This window comes from Chaetura pelagica, unplaced genomic scaffold (assembly GCF_000747805.2).
Source record: "Chaetura pelagica isolate M959 unplaced genomic scaffold, ChaPel_1.0 scaffold29, whole genome shotgun sequence".
Taxonomy (NCBI): Eukaryota; Metazoa; Chordata; class Aves; order Apodiformes; family Apodidae; genus Chaetura; species Chaetura pelagica.
In genome coordinates, this window is record NW_009970720.1 from 3,825,810 (window position 1) to 3,839,247 (window position 13,438).

A 13,438-nucleotide genomic window follows, 5' to 3' on the forward strand; every position below is an offset into this window, starting at 1 on the left:
CTGCTCTGCTGTCCCAAACAGAAGAGGCAGTAAGTTGTAAATTACTGGAAAAAAAGAGTTTTGCAAAATTAAGCCATGTTATATAAGCATTTTCCACACCACAGAGATCTTGAAGTACGAACATTCATTAGATTTAAAAATAGATATCCATGAAACTTCTTCTTAAAAAAAAAAAACCAAACAACTCAAACCTTTTACATATATATTATTAACACAAAAATACACATGAATAAAGAACTGTACAAATACATGTATCACTAAGCAAGATACTCTGTGGATTCTCATATTAACATGTGCATGTTAAATATACATGTAAATTGACATGTATATCTATATATTAAAATTATACATCATACTTCCAAACATTTAAAGATTTTTTTTTTCTCTGTCTGCTTCATTAAAACTTGTAAAAGTACTTACTGTGATGAAATTAACTTTTAAAACTGCAGAGACTAGCATGACCTTAACCAAGCCATTACTTGCTGGCTTATAATATTTTCTGTTTCTGTTAGAATTACTGATGCATTAATTGCTTATCAAAATTCTAAACAGCTCATGAGTCAGTCTGAAGATAAACTAAATAAATATTAATGAGCCAATTTCAACAGAATTCATGTCCTCTGCCTCTTAAAGGTGAAAAGACTGTATTTATTACATGTCAGAATTTGGTCTTGTTACCTAATATAGGGGCAAAAATGAAATATACTCAAGACATACTCAGCAAATCAGAACTGATTGACTGGATCACCATCTTTTAAGGGATCTCTGCAGCAGTCTTATTTTACTACATTATACCTCAAAGACAGAAAGGACTGGTCAATTATAACATACAGATCGTGATTGATTGAAAAATAAAATACTTAGTTTTTAAGGTTGGAAAGTGATTTTAATAGACTGTGGGTTTTAGTAAGAAATGAAGAATCCTCTGTTTATTATTTTAGGTCAAGTTTGTTTATTGTCAGAGGTCATATCAGCTGCTTAGCAGAAGACATTGCTTCAGCTCCACATAAAGAGATGGACTGTGCTAGTCCTACAAATATTACTGCACCTTAGCTGATGCCATACCACAGTGACAGCCAGACACCCTTTTTAGACCTGTTTATACAGTAAAACTAAAGGCACTTCTCTAGACCAAGATATCCAATCCAGTATTAAGCACAAAACATGTCACCATCAGTCTGGATGTACGAATATGGAGAAAAATATAATTAAAAAATGTGTTGTGGATTCAATAAAATATAGGAAGAATTCAAACCTTGCTACTGGTGTGACCTTCATAAATTTGCAGATATACCAGCTTTCTATTGTGTAACTACATAATGTGTATTTTTCCTACCAGTATCCTAAAATTCTTCACTTCATGCATTCACAGCCCACCATAGCTCTCACATAACTTGCTTCTTCTCTTAAGTATATGTAAGGAAGGACTTCGTCCATGTTACAAATGAATTGTGCTACTCTGAAATCAATAAAATTATGAAAAGAATATGTGTGAAGTTATAGGTTCTTTAAGACAGGCCACTGGTATCTAAAAGCAAGACTGTTTAAATTTATCATTACGTGCATATAAGATGACAATGAAAGGGTTAAACAATTTTCCCATGTTTATGTGCTCCTAGAAAGTATTCTCAGTATGCGGTTTAACAAGTTTCCAATCTGCAAGCAAGTATTACTCCTGAAAGCAAGTATTACTACTGAGATTCAATACTCTCATTTCCACAAGTGTGAGGCTATTATTCTGTTTTTAGATAATATTTATGGAATTCATCTTTTCACCAGATATTTTACTTTCCTCTTGCTAATATTTTAAGCTTCAAAAGTTAATGACACATTCCATTGTTCAGCTTTGTTCAGCAGAACTTCACTCAGTTGTGAAGTTGAACCTAAAGCTATTTAGTGCATCAACTGAAAATGTTAACTTCTAAATAAAGAGTGAAGGAATAGAATTTCCATTGGATTCTGCAACAAAATTCACTCAGTAAAATAAAAGCTGTGGGAAATGGGAAAAGAAAATTCCACACATGAGATCTTGTGATTTTGAAAAGCCTTTACTGTAAATGCTGCCAAAATGTTGAATCACACTTGATATTAAAGGTGTGAATAGATTATGGGAAAGTAGCAAGTTGTGTGCATGATCAAAAAAAAACCAAACAACTAGCAGTGCTGGAAAAATGCATTGTTGAATAAAACTGATCTTGGTTACTGTTACTTTTCTTAGCATCATGTTTGCACCGAGCATGGACAAAAACAGCTTCTTACCTGCTCTGATAATTCTGGCCCGTTGATACTAGCCTGTACTAAAGCATCATTAACAAGTGAATGAAAGTTTAGTAGCATGTGCTCAATGTCATGTGTCCCACTCATGGCACTCGAGAGCTCCTCCAGGGACTGAATATATCCCCGCCAATGAAGATCAACTTCTGCCACGTTAGCTAAGCAGCCTCGGATGACGTTGAGGCAGTAGCCCATACAGGGCTTACTTAAAGTCAGCCCTTGGCAATGGGGGCAGTACTGCATCCTCAGTAAAGCTCTGCTGCAGTCTTTAGAGAAATGCAGATGATCTGTTGTATTGATCACTTCAATCCCCAAATTCAGAGCCTGCAAGAAAGTTCGGCTGGGTAACAGTGATCTTGCCATCTGTCTTAAGGCCTTTTTGGGAACGTTACCAAATGGCTTGATGTCTCCTCTCACCATTTGGAGGCACTCTGCATACTCCAGTGAAATGTCAGTCAGACCAGGGTTAATCACGTAGTTGTAGACTACTGGGAACAGGGTGTCAAAAAATCTGTTGACAAACTCCTCTGTGCTAATATCTGTGCCAAATATGAAGAGTCCAACATCTGTGAAAAACTCCTGGACACGTGTAGTAGCCTCAGCAGCCATGTTCCTATACGCATTGCAGAAGAGTGTGCTTGTGTGATTCTCAGCCAGTCTGATAAGCATTTCAAAGGTTTCTGTAATAAATTTAAAAATTCATTATTTTTAAGGTTTAAAACCCCAGGATATTAGAGTGATAAAACAATTACATCAGGACATCTTACATCTATCCCAGATGTATTTTTGCATGAGGATACATGAAGAGAAACTTCTCAAAACTAAGACAACTGTCTTTTGTATGTGGGCAAACACATTACAAGTCACATTACAACACAATTAATAATCCATGTCTTTTCTTGTCAGGATATATTAAATACAGTCTAAAAAATATAAAAGGAAATTGATAATAAGCTGAGTTATTAAGTTACAAAAAACAACAATGCCCTACTGTATTAGTCTAAATATATACATACATTAGCTCTCATTTCACCTCTCATTCTGTAAGTTGTCACAGAGAGTTAAATGCTCTCATTCACTTCACTTCAAGATGAGCAAAAGTGACATTAAAAAAATTAAACAAATCTTCCATTAAAATTTAACTTTTAAAAGATCAAGCAGTTTTGTTGTCTTGTCTTCCAAAGGAAGGAGATGTACCTAACACACATGAGAACATGCTTTTAAACAATGCTGTTTGATCTCGCAATTGCTGTGGTCAGGCAAAGTGCTGGAACGTGCAGAATTTCTCTCCTCAGGCACTGTGATGCACACACCCTCTCTAAGCCTCAAGATCTGCATAACCAGTAAAGCCTGAATGGATAAACTTACATTTTGTTTCATGTGTTGTGGACAATCCATAAGTACACTGAGTAGCTTTTAATAAAACAGTTAAAGTATGGTGGAGAAGTAGTGTCTCCTGACGTGATCGGTGATTTGCAAATGAGGAAAAATGCTGGTTTTCAAACCACAAAAAGTGATCACATTGATGAATTTCCTAGATTTACCTGAGAAGCTTGCACTTCAGGGAAAGCAAAGAAGCAATATGCAGATCAAAAGAAAACTTACCTTGGGAGTTGAGAATAATACATAGAAATATGTATTGTAAGTGTTAACCCATTTTATCCACTGAATGGCTATGACTCAGTAACTTTATTTTATTCATTCAAACTTTTCAAGTTCTAATGTGTTTATTTTTTTCACATTTCTTTTAAATAAGGTTCTATAGAAATTAATTGAGGGAAAGCAGTTAATACTTCCCAAACAGTGGTGTTAAAAATAATCAGAATCAAATAGTGTCAAACTGTACCAGGCAATTACTGAAGCAATCCAACATCTGTTGTTAAGTCACTGACTGAAAGAAATTGGAAAAACCTCAGAATAATTTTAATATAACCAAGACTGGCTATCACATCTTTAATACATATCTATGCATAAGAATAAAAATATTCTATCCTGATAAAAAGTTTGTTCAGGTTAGTGAAATTATTCTCATGGACTTCAGTGAGTTTGAAATCACGCACTTTGTGAAAAGATCATAGAGAAGTCATACAAATCTAATCTGCTTATATTTTCTAGCATTGTTTCCTCCAATAAAAATGAGATACATGCTGACAAATTAGTCATTACCTCTATTCTTCTGCTATTACCTATTTTATATTAACTCTTAGTTTCATATTTCACAGCATGCTTAATACAGCTTTGCTGTCTTTTTTCCATTCCTCTAACATTCACCTAAGTAACGAAAACAGTATTGACTGACCACATAGAAGGGTATTTCATCCTATTTGTCTTATTCTTTTTCCATTACAATGGCACATACATATGTGGATGCCTTGTGATATAATAATTCATATTTGCCGAATATCACAGTGATTTGGCAAAAGGTTTGATTTGTTTAAAAAGTCAAACTCGTGAAGTCAGGACCCTGCACAGAGTTAGGCTCCCCCCAGTGGACACCTCTTCAATACAGCAAAGCCTCTTCATTTTATCCCGAGTTGACATGTAGAAGTGTCTGCTGTGTAACTGTAAATCACAGCTGCCTGCACCACTTCCAGCTCTGTGACTTTTTTCAACCTCAGCACCTCATGCCAGATAATACCCGAGAAACCTGCACCACACTCTGTTTGCAGGTGTGCACACGTGTATAGGAGACCCATGTCCTTCTGGAGCAGCAGATGAATGGAACAGATCAGACAGGGCATATTAGATTGGCCAAGTTGCCTACTTTCAGGCAACTGAACTGAGGATGAGATCTCTACCAGCTGCAAAGGCTCAGTTTAGAGACAGCCCACATGGAGGCACATATACACGCACAGCAAAATTACAGCCCTAAATATCCTACTGTATGTTACATCTCATTTTTATTGGAAGGAACAAGGAATGCAAAAAAAGTACAATCCTACTATGGAGGCTTTATTTAGACGCTTAAGAATGTTTAATGGCATTTTCAATGGTAGATGCTGCTTATGTGCCTGTCCAGAAGGGCATGGGTATCCTTTAGGTCCTATGTCACATCCACATTTTTATTTAAAATGATACTAGATGGCTGTGCCTAGACAATTAAACTAAATTCTAGATACCCAGTTATCACTGACTCGAGAACTCTTCATATAAAAGCTTGGATCAGGCAAAACAACAAGGACAAAAATTTAAATCAAATTGGTTCTTGGTTTAGATGTTTTTAAATAATAACATGTGAAGAATATGAAAGCCCGCTAAGAAACTGGCTATTTTTGTAACTTTAGATTCAGTCTTTTACACAAATTTTACAAAGGATTCAGATGAAATTTGTTCAAGTAGGTAATGTTAGTAAAATGATTATGTTATAAAAATCTCTTTAGAATTACATGTTTTTTTATGATCCATTTCAATTTTTTATTATTACTATTTCTGAGATGAAAATCATAAAGTATATGATATAAAATGTCTGTTATGATCCATGGCTGCAGAATCCTATTACAAAGAGCACAAATATTAGACAAAATAATAAACCATGCTGCACATGGCTAATCAATAGAATTTACAATGTGGTCTAAACAATAACAAACCTTTAAGATTTAACTACATTGCTAGTGCCTCAGCAACCCACAGATGAATGAGTACAATAATCAGCTTCTTGATTTATTGGCTATTTTTGCGTCTCTAAACGGCATATGATAGCACCAGCCACTTTTGTTTATGATTCTACGTTATGCTGTCATTTTAGGAATTCTTACAAGATTTGTTAATCACGTTTATTCTATTGGTATGTTTCCAACTTTATAATCAAGAAAACTATGCCAAAGATTTGTTTTGCTCTCAGACAACGTGAAGAATAACAGCAAAGCAGACCTATGCTTACTTTAAATATTGAACAGCTCCTGTAAACACCTTATGATGGCAATCTGTGTAATTTACACTATTTTCAGAAACTCAATGACCAATCACATTATACTGGCTCAATACTGTAAGAGTATCATAGCTCTTATGTCATTTAGGCTTATGGGCCCAGACTAACATAATCAGTCTTAATTATCCAGCCACATAACAGAAGTGGTGAGTTTTAAATCAGTATAAATCAAATACATTTAAAAACGTTTTAAATATCACAAAAATGAACCAGACAAGCTCTTTTTATTAGTACTAAATGATTTTTGATTTGCAGGTTCAGTGATTCTTGCCTCCATCCTTTATGATATATTTGTAGTAACTGCTATACAATATCCTACAGATACCTTCTGCAGCACTACAGTGAATAATGTCTAGCATTTACCGTGGGTAACATGTCAACTTCATTCTTCTTTGACTGCACTTAAAATTATTATCTGTACACTCCTAAGTCAAAACTTTGGGTAGTCAATTTATTAGCCCTTTCCTTTTTCAGAAGAGCAGTAGTATCTCTCTTCCTGGTTTTGCTAAAAACAAAAAACATGGCTAGGAAAAAAATGTAGATAAGCACTTGTTTGTTATATGTATTGCATTTGTTCAGTTGGTTTCTTATATCAGTACATATATAGATTCCTTTTTTATAATAGTGTATTTAACAAAGTGATTATAAAGTGATGTAGAATAACTATCAGGTCATTGCTTTAAAAGATCCTCAAACTTTCATTCACTTTTTTTAACCTTTCTGCTCCTGAGAGCCACAGGTAGTTTTATATTATAAAGATATCACAAGGCAGTAATCAGTCCAGTGGATTACTGGCTTTAAAAGACAACACAATGCATATACACGCCTTATTTACTACAAGAACTCACAAACACAAAAAAAATTACTTTTTTTTCATTATTTTTTTTTCTGGACATTAATCAAATTTAATGGAAATACTGCAGAGAATGAGACAGAATTTTGGTTTGACTTAAAACCAACCCTGCAATTCTCATCCTTAATAGTCTTGGTAAAGTGTCTTTCTGCTAAAGGTACCTTAAAAAATTAATTTAAATTTATATGGAATCACACTGTTATAAAAGCAGCTGCATTTTCTTAAGTTACCTTTTCTTCACACAAATACATGTTCTATACAAGCTGTCACATGAGAAAACATGTGGTCTAAATTCTGAGTGTTACCGTTTGAAATACCTATAGTACTTAACACTCTAATAAATTAAAAAATCCAGTGTTAGTAGTGGGCAAAAAAGTTGTGAAGACTTAGAATTCAGTAGTAATTCACCAGCCTACCTTACATATTATAAATTTATTCAGACTTATGGTAACATACAGAACACAACAAATTATAACCACACAAGCTAAAATCAATCCTTGAACTAGAGACATAGTATTTAGCAAGAATGCCTTTCACAGTCCAAATCTGCTGAGCCTACATTACCTTAAGTGTCAAGCCATAATATAGAGGAATCCAGATAACTAAACCCAAGTAAAAGCTGAAAAACCTAATAATATTATGAATTTATCATGACTTCAAGAATCCTGTGGGAAACCATTAGCCTGTTGCCAGTTGCCCTTAATGTTCAGTGATCTCCTATGTTTCCCTTCTGTATACGTGCAGTGCAAAAAATCCAGAAGCATCAGACTATTTCTACTAAAGATTTATAGTCCAACAAGTGTATCTTGCATTCATTGCTTGGTTGGAGTCAAGGGGAATATCTCAGGTACAGCTTACAGCCTAGCAAACAAAAGTCATTCAAAAATTATGGAAAAGAATCATAATGCCAAAAAAATTAATCCACCCAGTATTACATACATAATATCTTTGTTTAAAATATATTAAACAGGAAAATATGCATAGGTGGGAAATTCAGTGTAATTATTCCTAACTACAAAGCAATGCACAGTGCCAGATATCCTGCAAAATCCCCTAATCATTTATCATATCCGAAAAATGAGCTGGAAGAATAAAGTCTTCAAGACATCTCCATGAATTATAAGGAATTAACTCATTAGGGCATTGCCTGTGAAAATTATATGGGAGGAAGATCAAAAGGATAAGCACCAGTAGAAGATATCTGAGACTCACTAAAAATGCTCCTCATTAACACATATTTCAAATTAATCCTTTTCACAGATTACAGACTCACCATTGAAGTCAGTAAGAAAACAGGTAGAACAGATAAAACCTGTAACCTAACTGACTTTATGTTGCTTTATATTAGTGATACACCTCAGGCTTTATAGCCATAACTACTCATAACAAACTTCAGAATTTGTCAGGTCTTGTTTGGTCTTGAATTCATCTTATTTCTCTCTGAAAAAAAAAATATATTTAGGAAACTTGAACTAGAATCAGTTGACCATGGCAGAAGTTTTCCTGTGTTCAATGGGAAATTACTCAAGATACTCAGATGTCAGGATTTTCTTGCATATCCTGTGATTTTGAGTAAGGTTTAGTAAGATTGTAAATTTAATTAGTTTTTTTTATTGTTTTTGCTTTGTGGAGTTTTTTTTTTTGGTTTGTGAAAATGTTTAACTTTAAAAATATTACATAGACGATTGAAAAAAAAAAATGAAGTAATCATGGTGTAACTAAGCCTAAGGTCAGAGTGTACACCCTTGGCAAATACAGGATTGAAAAAAAAAAAAAAAAAAGTAAAGCCTGAGAGGGCCCAAGACCATTGTGAAATAAACCTCTGTCAGCAGCACCATACTCTTCCTGGTGGAGAGCTTGGAATTGATGATTCATCTGAGCAATACCCAGAAGGCAGGAGCACAGCATCAGAGAAAATCATTGACATTAGCAAGTTGGTGTCTGACAGTTTTAGTTGGAATATTAATAGGAATTAGCAATCATAGATAATCTGGGCTATAAGCACTAGTACCACTGCAATTACACTAAAAATAACTGTTGCACTTTGAAAGGCTGTTAAAATATTAACCAGAGAAACAGCAAATTGTCTCAGAGCTGTATGTAAGGCGTGCTCTCCTTCTTGCCTATAATGAAGCTGTGAGGACTCAAAAGAAATTCATTCCTAATTTAACTGATGTAAAAGATCATTTAACTTTTATTTCAAAATATAATATGCTGAAGAATCTAGAGAAACACACCCCAAAGCCAGGTGAGATTGATTGCACTCAATTGTGCTACATCTTTTCACTGATCTTAATTGATTATTGTGCTTCTCATTCTTATTTTATAGTCCACTTAATGTCATCACTCATGTAATACACAACTTTTCTTAACAGTCCTGATACCGACTGTTTTGCCATGTGGAATTTGCTTTCTGAATCAACAAATTCATGGGTTTGTCTTTTCCTTCTCCATCTTCCTATTTATACATTCAAGAACAGGCCGAACACTACAACAGAACTCATGTTCAGCTGAACTGACACTGTGATCTCCAAATCTTGTACTTGTTTTTTATAAAATATCAGAATAAAAATACCTTTTTTTCCAGTTCTCATTACTTTTTATAACTTAATGCAAATCATGTCCAATAGTTCAGAAAATTATTTTTTAAACTTTTCAGTGAAACTTACTCCTGTTGATTTTAAAATATCTTGCCTTAGAATCTGCTATTTAACATACCCCTACATTATAATTGGAATGTAAAGTATTTAATAATACGTTCATAGATGATATTTTAATATTGAATGCCTGTCATAAGAATGAATGAACAATGAATAATAACCACGTTGTCCTGGTTCAAGGGGTTTCTTTTATCTACTTATAATCAGTAATTACAGTTTTCTCCCAAAACTGTTTTGTTGCATTTTTTTCCCCAATTTCTTATTATCTTTTTAATTCTGATAACTATGGGACCATTCATCTTGGCATTTTGGAAGCACCAAGAGCAGATTAGTTTGTGTGTTGCCAGGAGAAATAATAACTAGCAATAAAAAGAGCTCAACCAAAACCTTTTTTTCTTCTTGGGTTCTGCTTACCTTCACTCCAATTTTGCATTGTTCTGTGTATTTCTCAGGAAATAGGTGGAAAGATTTCTAAATTCTTAATATATTACTTACTATCTTGGAATAATATAAACTCAGAGTTGGAAGCAGAACACTAAAGGAGATCACAGCTTTAAAACTAGTATCGTATAATTAAGTGTTCTGAAAATCTTTTGACATAAAATGGTGTGCATGGTTTGCAAAAGGACATTAAATTGATAGTGATTTATGATATGCATTTTTACACATTTGCCGTAATAAATAAGGAAGGCAAGTAATTTCAGATGTATGAAAAGGGTATTTTTTGAAAGGGGGAATATGAAATTTATAGTAGGATGATGTTAAGTTAGGAGGGCCAGAATATTAATTGATTAGAAGGTTAAAATTCATTTCACATAACTTCAAATGTATGTATGTGAGCTAGTTAACTGAAACTCCCTAAAACTCAGGTGAGAAATAAACCAGCTCTTTTAAGGCATGATTCATCTCTCTGACTTCAGATGACTTCTCTGATTACTTTTGGTTGATGTGAACTGCTCTCTGGAAGTGCTTGTTCCTTTTCCTTGACAATAAAAGGATGTTAGAACGAATTACTTGATCTACATTTAGCCAGGGTGAATTCTTCAGATTTTTGTAAGGAAATAGTATTATGAGAAAGTGTCATCAAAGGTAATACTGTATCACAATTTATACAAATAAAGAGCTGAGATGATCAGGCTTCTACAAAGTGTTCTTAATGGGAGATAAATTACAAACTTCTAATATGTTTAGATAAATCTTCTTTCCTTCTGTACAGCTGGGAACATGTTTTTCTTAGATTTAAATCAAGTATATATTGAATAAAGTATACATTTGGTTTCCAGAGGATTGCCTGAGCATCATGATTTCACATGCTATCTTTATAAAAAGTAATTATCAGAGAATCACAGAGGAATTACATATGAAGAGAAAGAATCACCTCAGGAGGATTTCCATTAAAGCTATGATGATGACTGATATCAAACGAAACTTTTGTCTTATATTTAAAAGTCTAGAACCTGAACTGTTTATTTATTTTCCCAATTATCCCAGATTTATGCTGGCAATATTAATTCAACTTCAGCGAGCTGGTATTTTATTTATACAAGTTTAAGTGAAATGATAATCTGGTTCTAGCAGATGCAACGCTACAGAGCAACACTTCTTGCACATCAAATGAATAAATATATTAATAATGTATCACTGAGTATTTAATCTGACAGCTTTCTTCTAAGTGTTGGTTGAGCTTTGGTGAATTCCTGCATCTGATATTTTGAGGAATTCCACATAAAAAATCATCATACCAGTCAGTCAAAGAAACCTGAGGAGTTTGTTTACATAACGTATGACTACATCTCATGGCTTTCTAGAAGCCTCTGACAAATTTTAAGAGGGATTAGATGCATTTATCATCTTTCTCTTCATGTTTTCCACAGAAGACTCAGGAACAATTAAGTTTATTACTGGCTCTGTATTATGCTGAAGTCAGTTCTGTTTTACTCTATAATTATTGGATATCAAGAACAAAAACTGTATGTCCCTCTGCATAGCTCTGGTATGTTAGTCATTAGTGATCTAATCAATATTAGTGATTAGCGACATGGGCAAAATTCTGCTTAATGTTGGTAATGCAAAAGTATTTTGGATATGCCATATATTTTGGTACCTAGTTTGTAGAATATTGAAAAAATGAATGAATTTTAAGTATGCACTTTCAAGTCTCAGATGTGTTAATAAATGTGCCATTTCTAACTTGACAAGATAGAATATCTCAGTAGGTGTATCATCAGGCAGACAAATACACTTTCCCAATTGCAAAAGAAAATAGCACCTGACTGCAACAAAATCCAGTTCTCCAAACTGGTTAGGAAAATACACAGTCTTAATATATACACTTACCAAATTTACGTGTAATTCAGAAGATATTTCAAATAGATAAATTATTTGTAGAAGGACTTTTCTAAGACACTTGCACAGAATATTCCGTGTACCTGTTTTCAATGACAACATCTTCGGATCAAATACCCATATGGATTGGAATAGTCCACTCAACTGTGACCCTTTCTTACCTAGTATGACTCCTGATTTTAATACAATTAATTTATACTCCAATTCATAACCCATTCTCTATAAACTAAGAACTAAACAATACATATTAAATTATCCACTGTTGTTAGTAGCTTTGGCACTTAGAATCATAGAACTGTTTTGGCTGGAAAAGACCTTTATGATAAGTGGTTAACCTATCACTGCCAAGTACACCACCAAACTATGTTTCTAAGCATCACATCTACATGTCTCTTAAATGCCTCCAGGGATGACAATTCTACCACTTCCTTGGCCTATCTGTGTCCATGCTTCACAACTCTTTTGGGGAAGAATTTTTTCCTAATATCCAATCTAAACCCCCCCTGGCACAATTCAAGGCCATTTCCTCTTGTCCTATCACTTGTAACATGTGAGAAGAGACCTATGCCTGCCTCACTACAAACTCCTTTCAGGTAGTTGTGCAGAGCAGTAGGGTCTGGCTTCAGCCTCCTTTTCTCCAGGCTAAACAACCCCAGTTCCCTTAGCTGCTCCTTATAAGGCTTTTTTGGACATGCTCCAGAACCTCAATGTCCTTCTCGTAGTGAGGGGCCCAGAACCGAACACGGTACTCAAGGTGCAGCCTCACCAGTGCCAAGTACAGGGACACAATCACTTTCCTAGTCCTGCTGGCCACACTACTGCTGATACAAGTCAGGATGCTGTTGGCATTCTTGGCCACCTGGCTGGCTCATACTCAGCTGCTACTGACCAACACTCCCAGCTCCTTCTCTGCCTAGCATCTTCCAGTCACTCTTCCTCAAGCCTGTAGCATTGCGTGGGGTTGTTGTGACCCAAGTGGAGGACTTCATTGCTGCCCATCTGAAAAATCAATAATAGATAACAATCTGAGGACTGTACCAGGGAAGAGAGCTTTCTCTCAACATCTTTAACCTGGTCCCCACTGAGGCAGCAGTATTCTGTAAGAAGTGGGTCCAGTCAGAATACTGGGGCCTTATGTTCCCTTCAGAAGGGTGTCTCCTATGCGAGATTTGCCTTTAGCTCCACTTCCAAGCTCCACTTCCTTATATTCTGCTTGCTCCCAACTAACACTCTTACAGGACTTTGTGCATTATTCAGGCCTGCAACAGAAGCTTTTTTAACAGAACAGCTTTTACCATGAAAAAAGGTAAAAACACATTACAGTTAATTGTAAGGTTCCCATGTAGTCAGTTAAGATTGCTAAATATGTTCCCACTG

At 34.8% G+C, this 13,438-nt stretch overlaps 1 protein-coding gene across 1 annotated transcript in view; it reads right to left on the minus strand.

Annotated features, from left to right (window-relative positions):
• GPC5 (glypican 5) overlaps window positions 1-13,438 on the minus strand; it is a 643,456-nt gene that overhangs the window by 552,296 nt on the left and 77,722 nt on the right. The window contains exon 3 of the mRNA XM_010006360.1: window positions 2,260-2,954. Coding sequence (XP_010004662.1) covers window positions 2,260-2,954 — 695 coding nt within the window. The remainder of the gene's footprint in view (window positions 1-2,259; window positions 2,955-13,438) is intronic.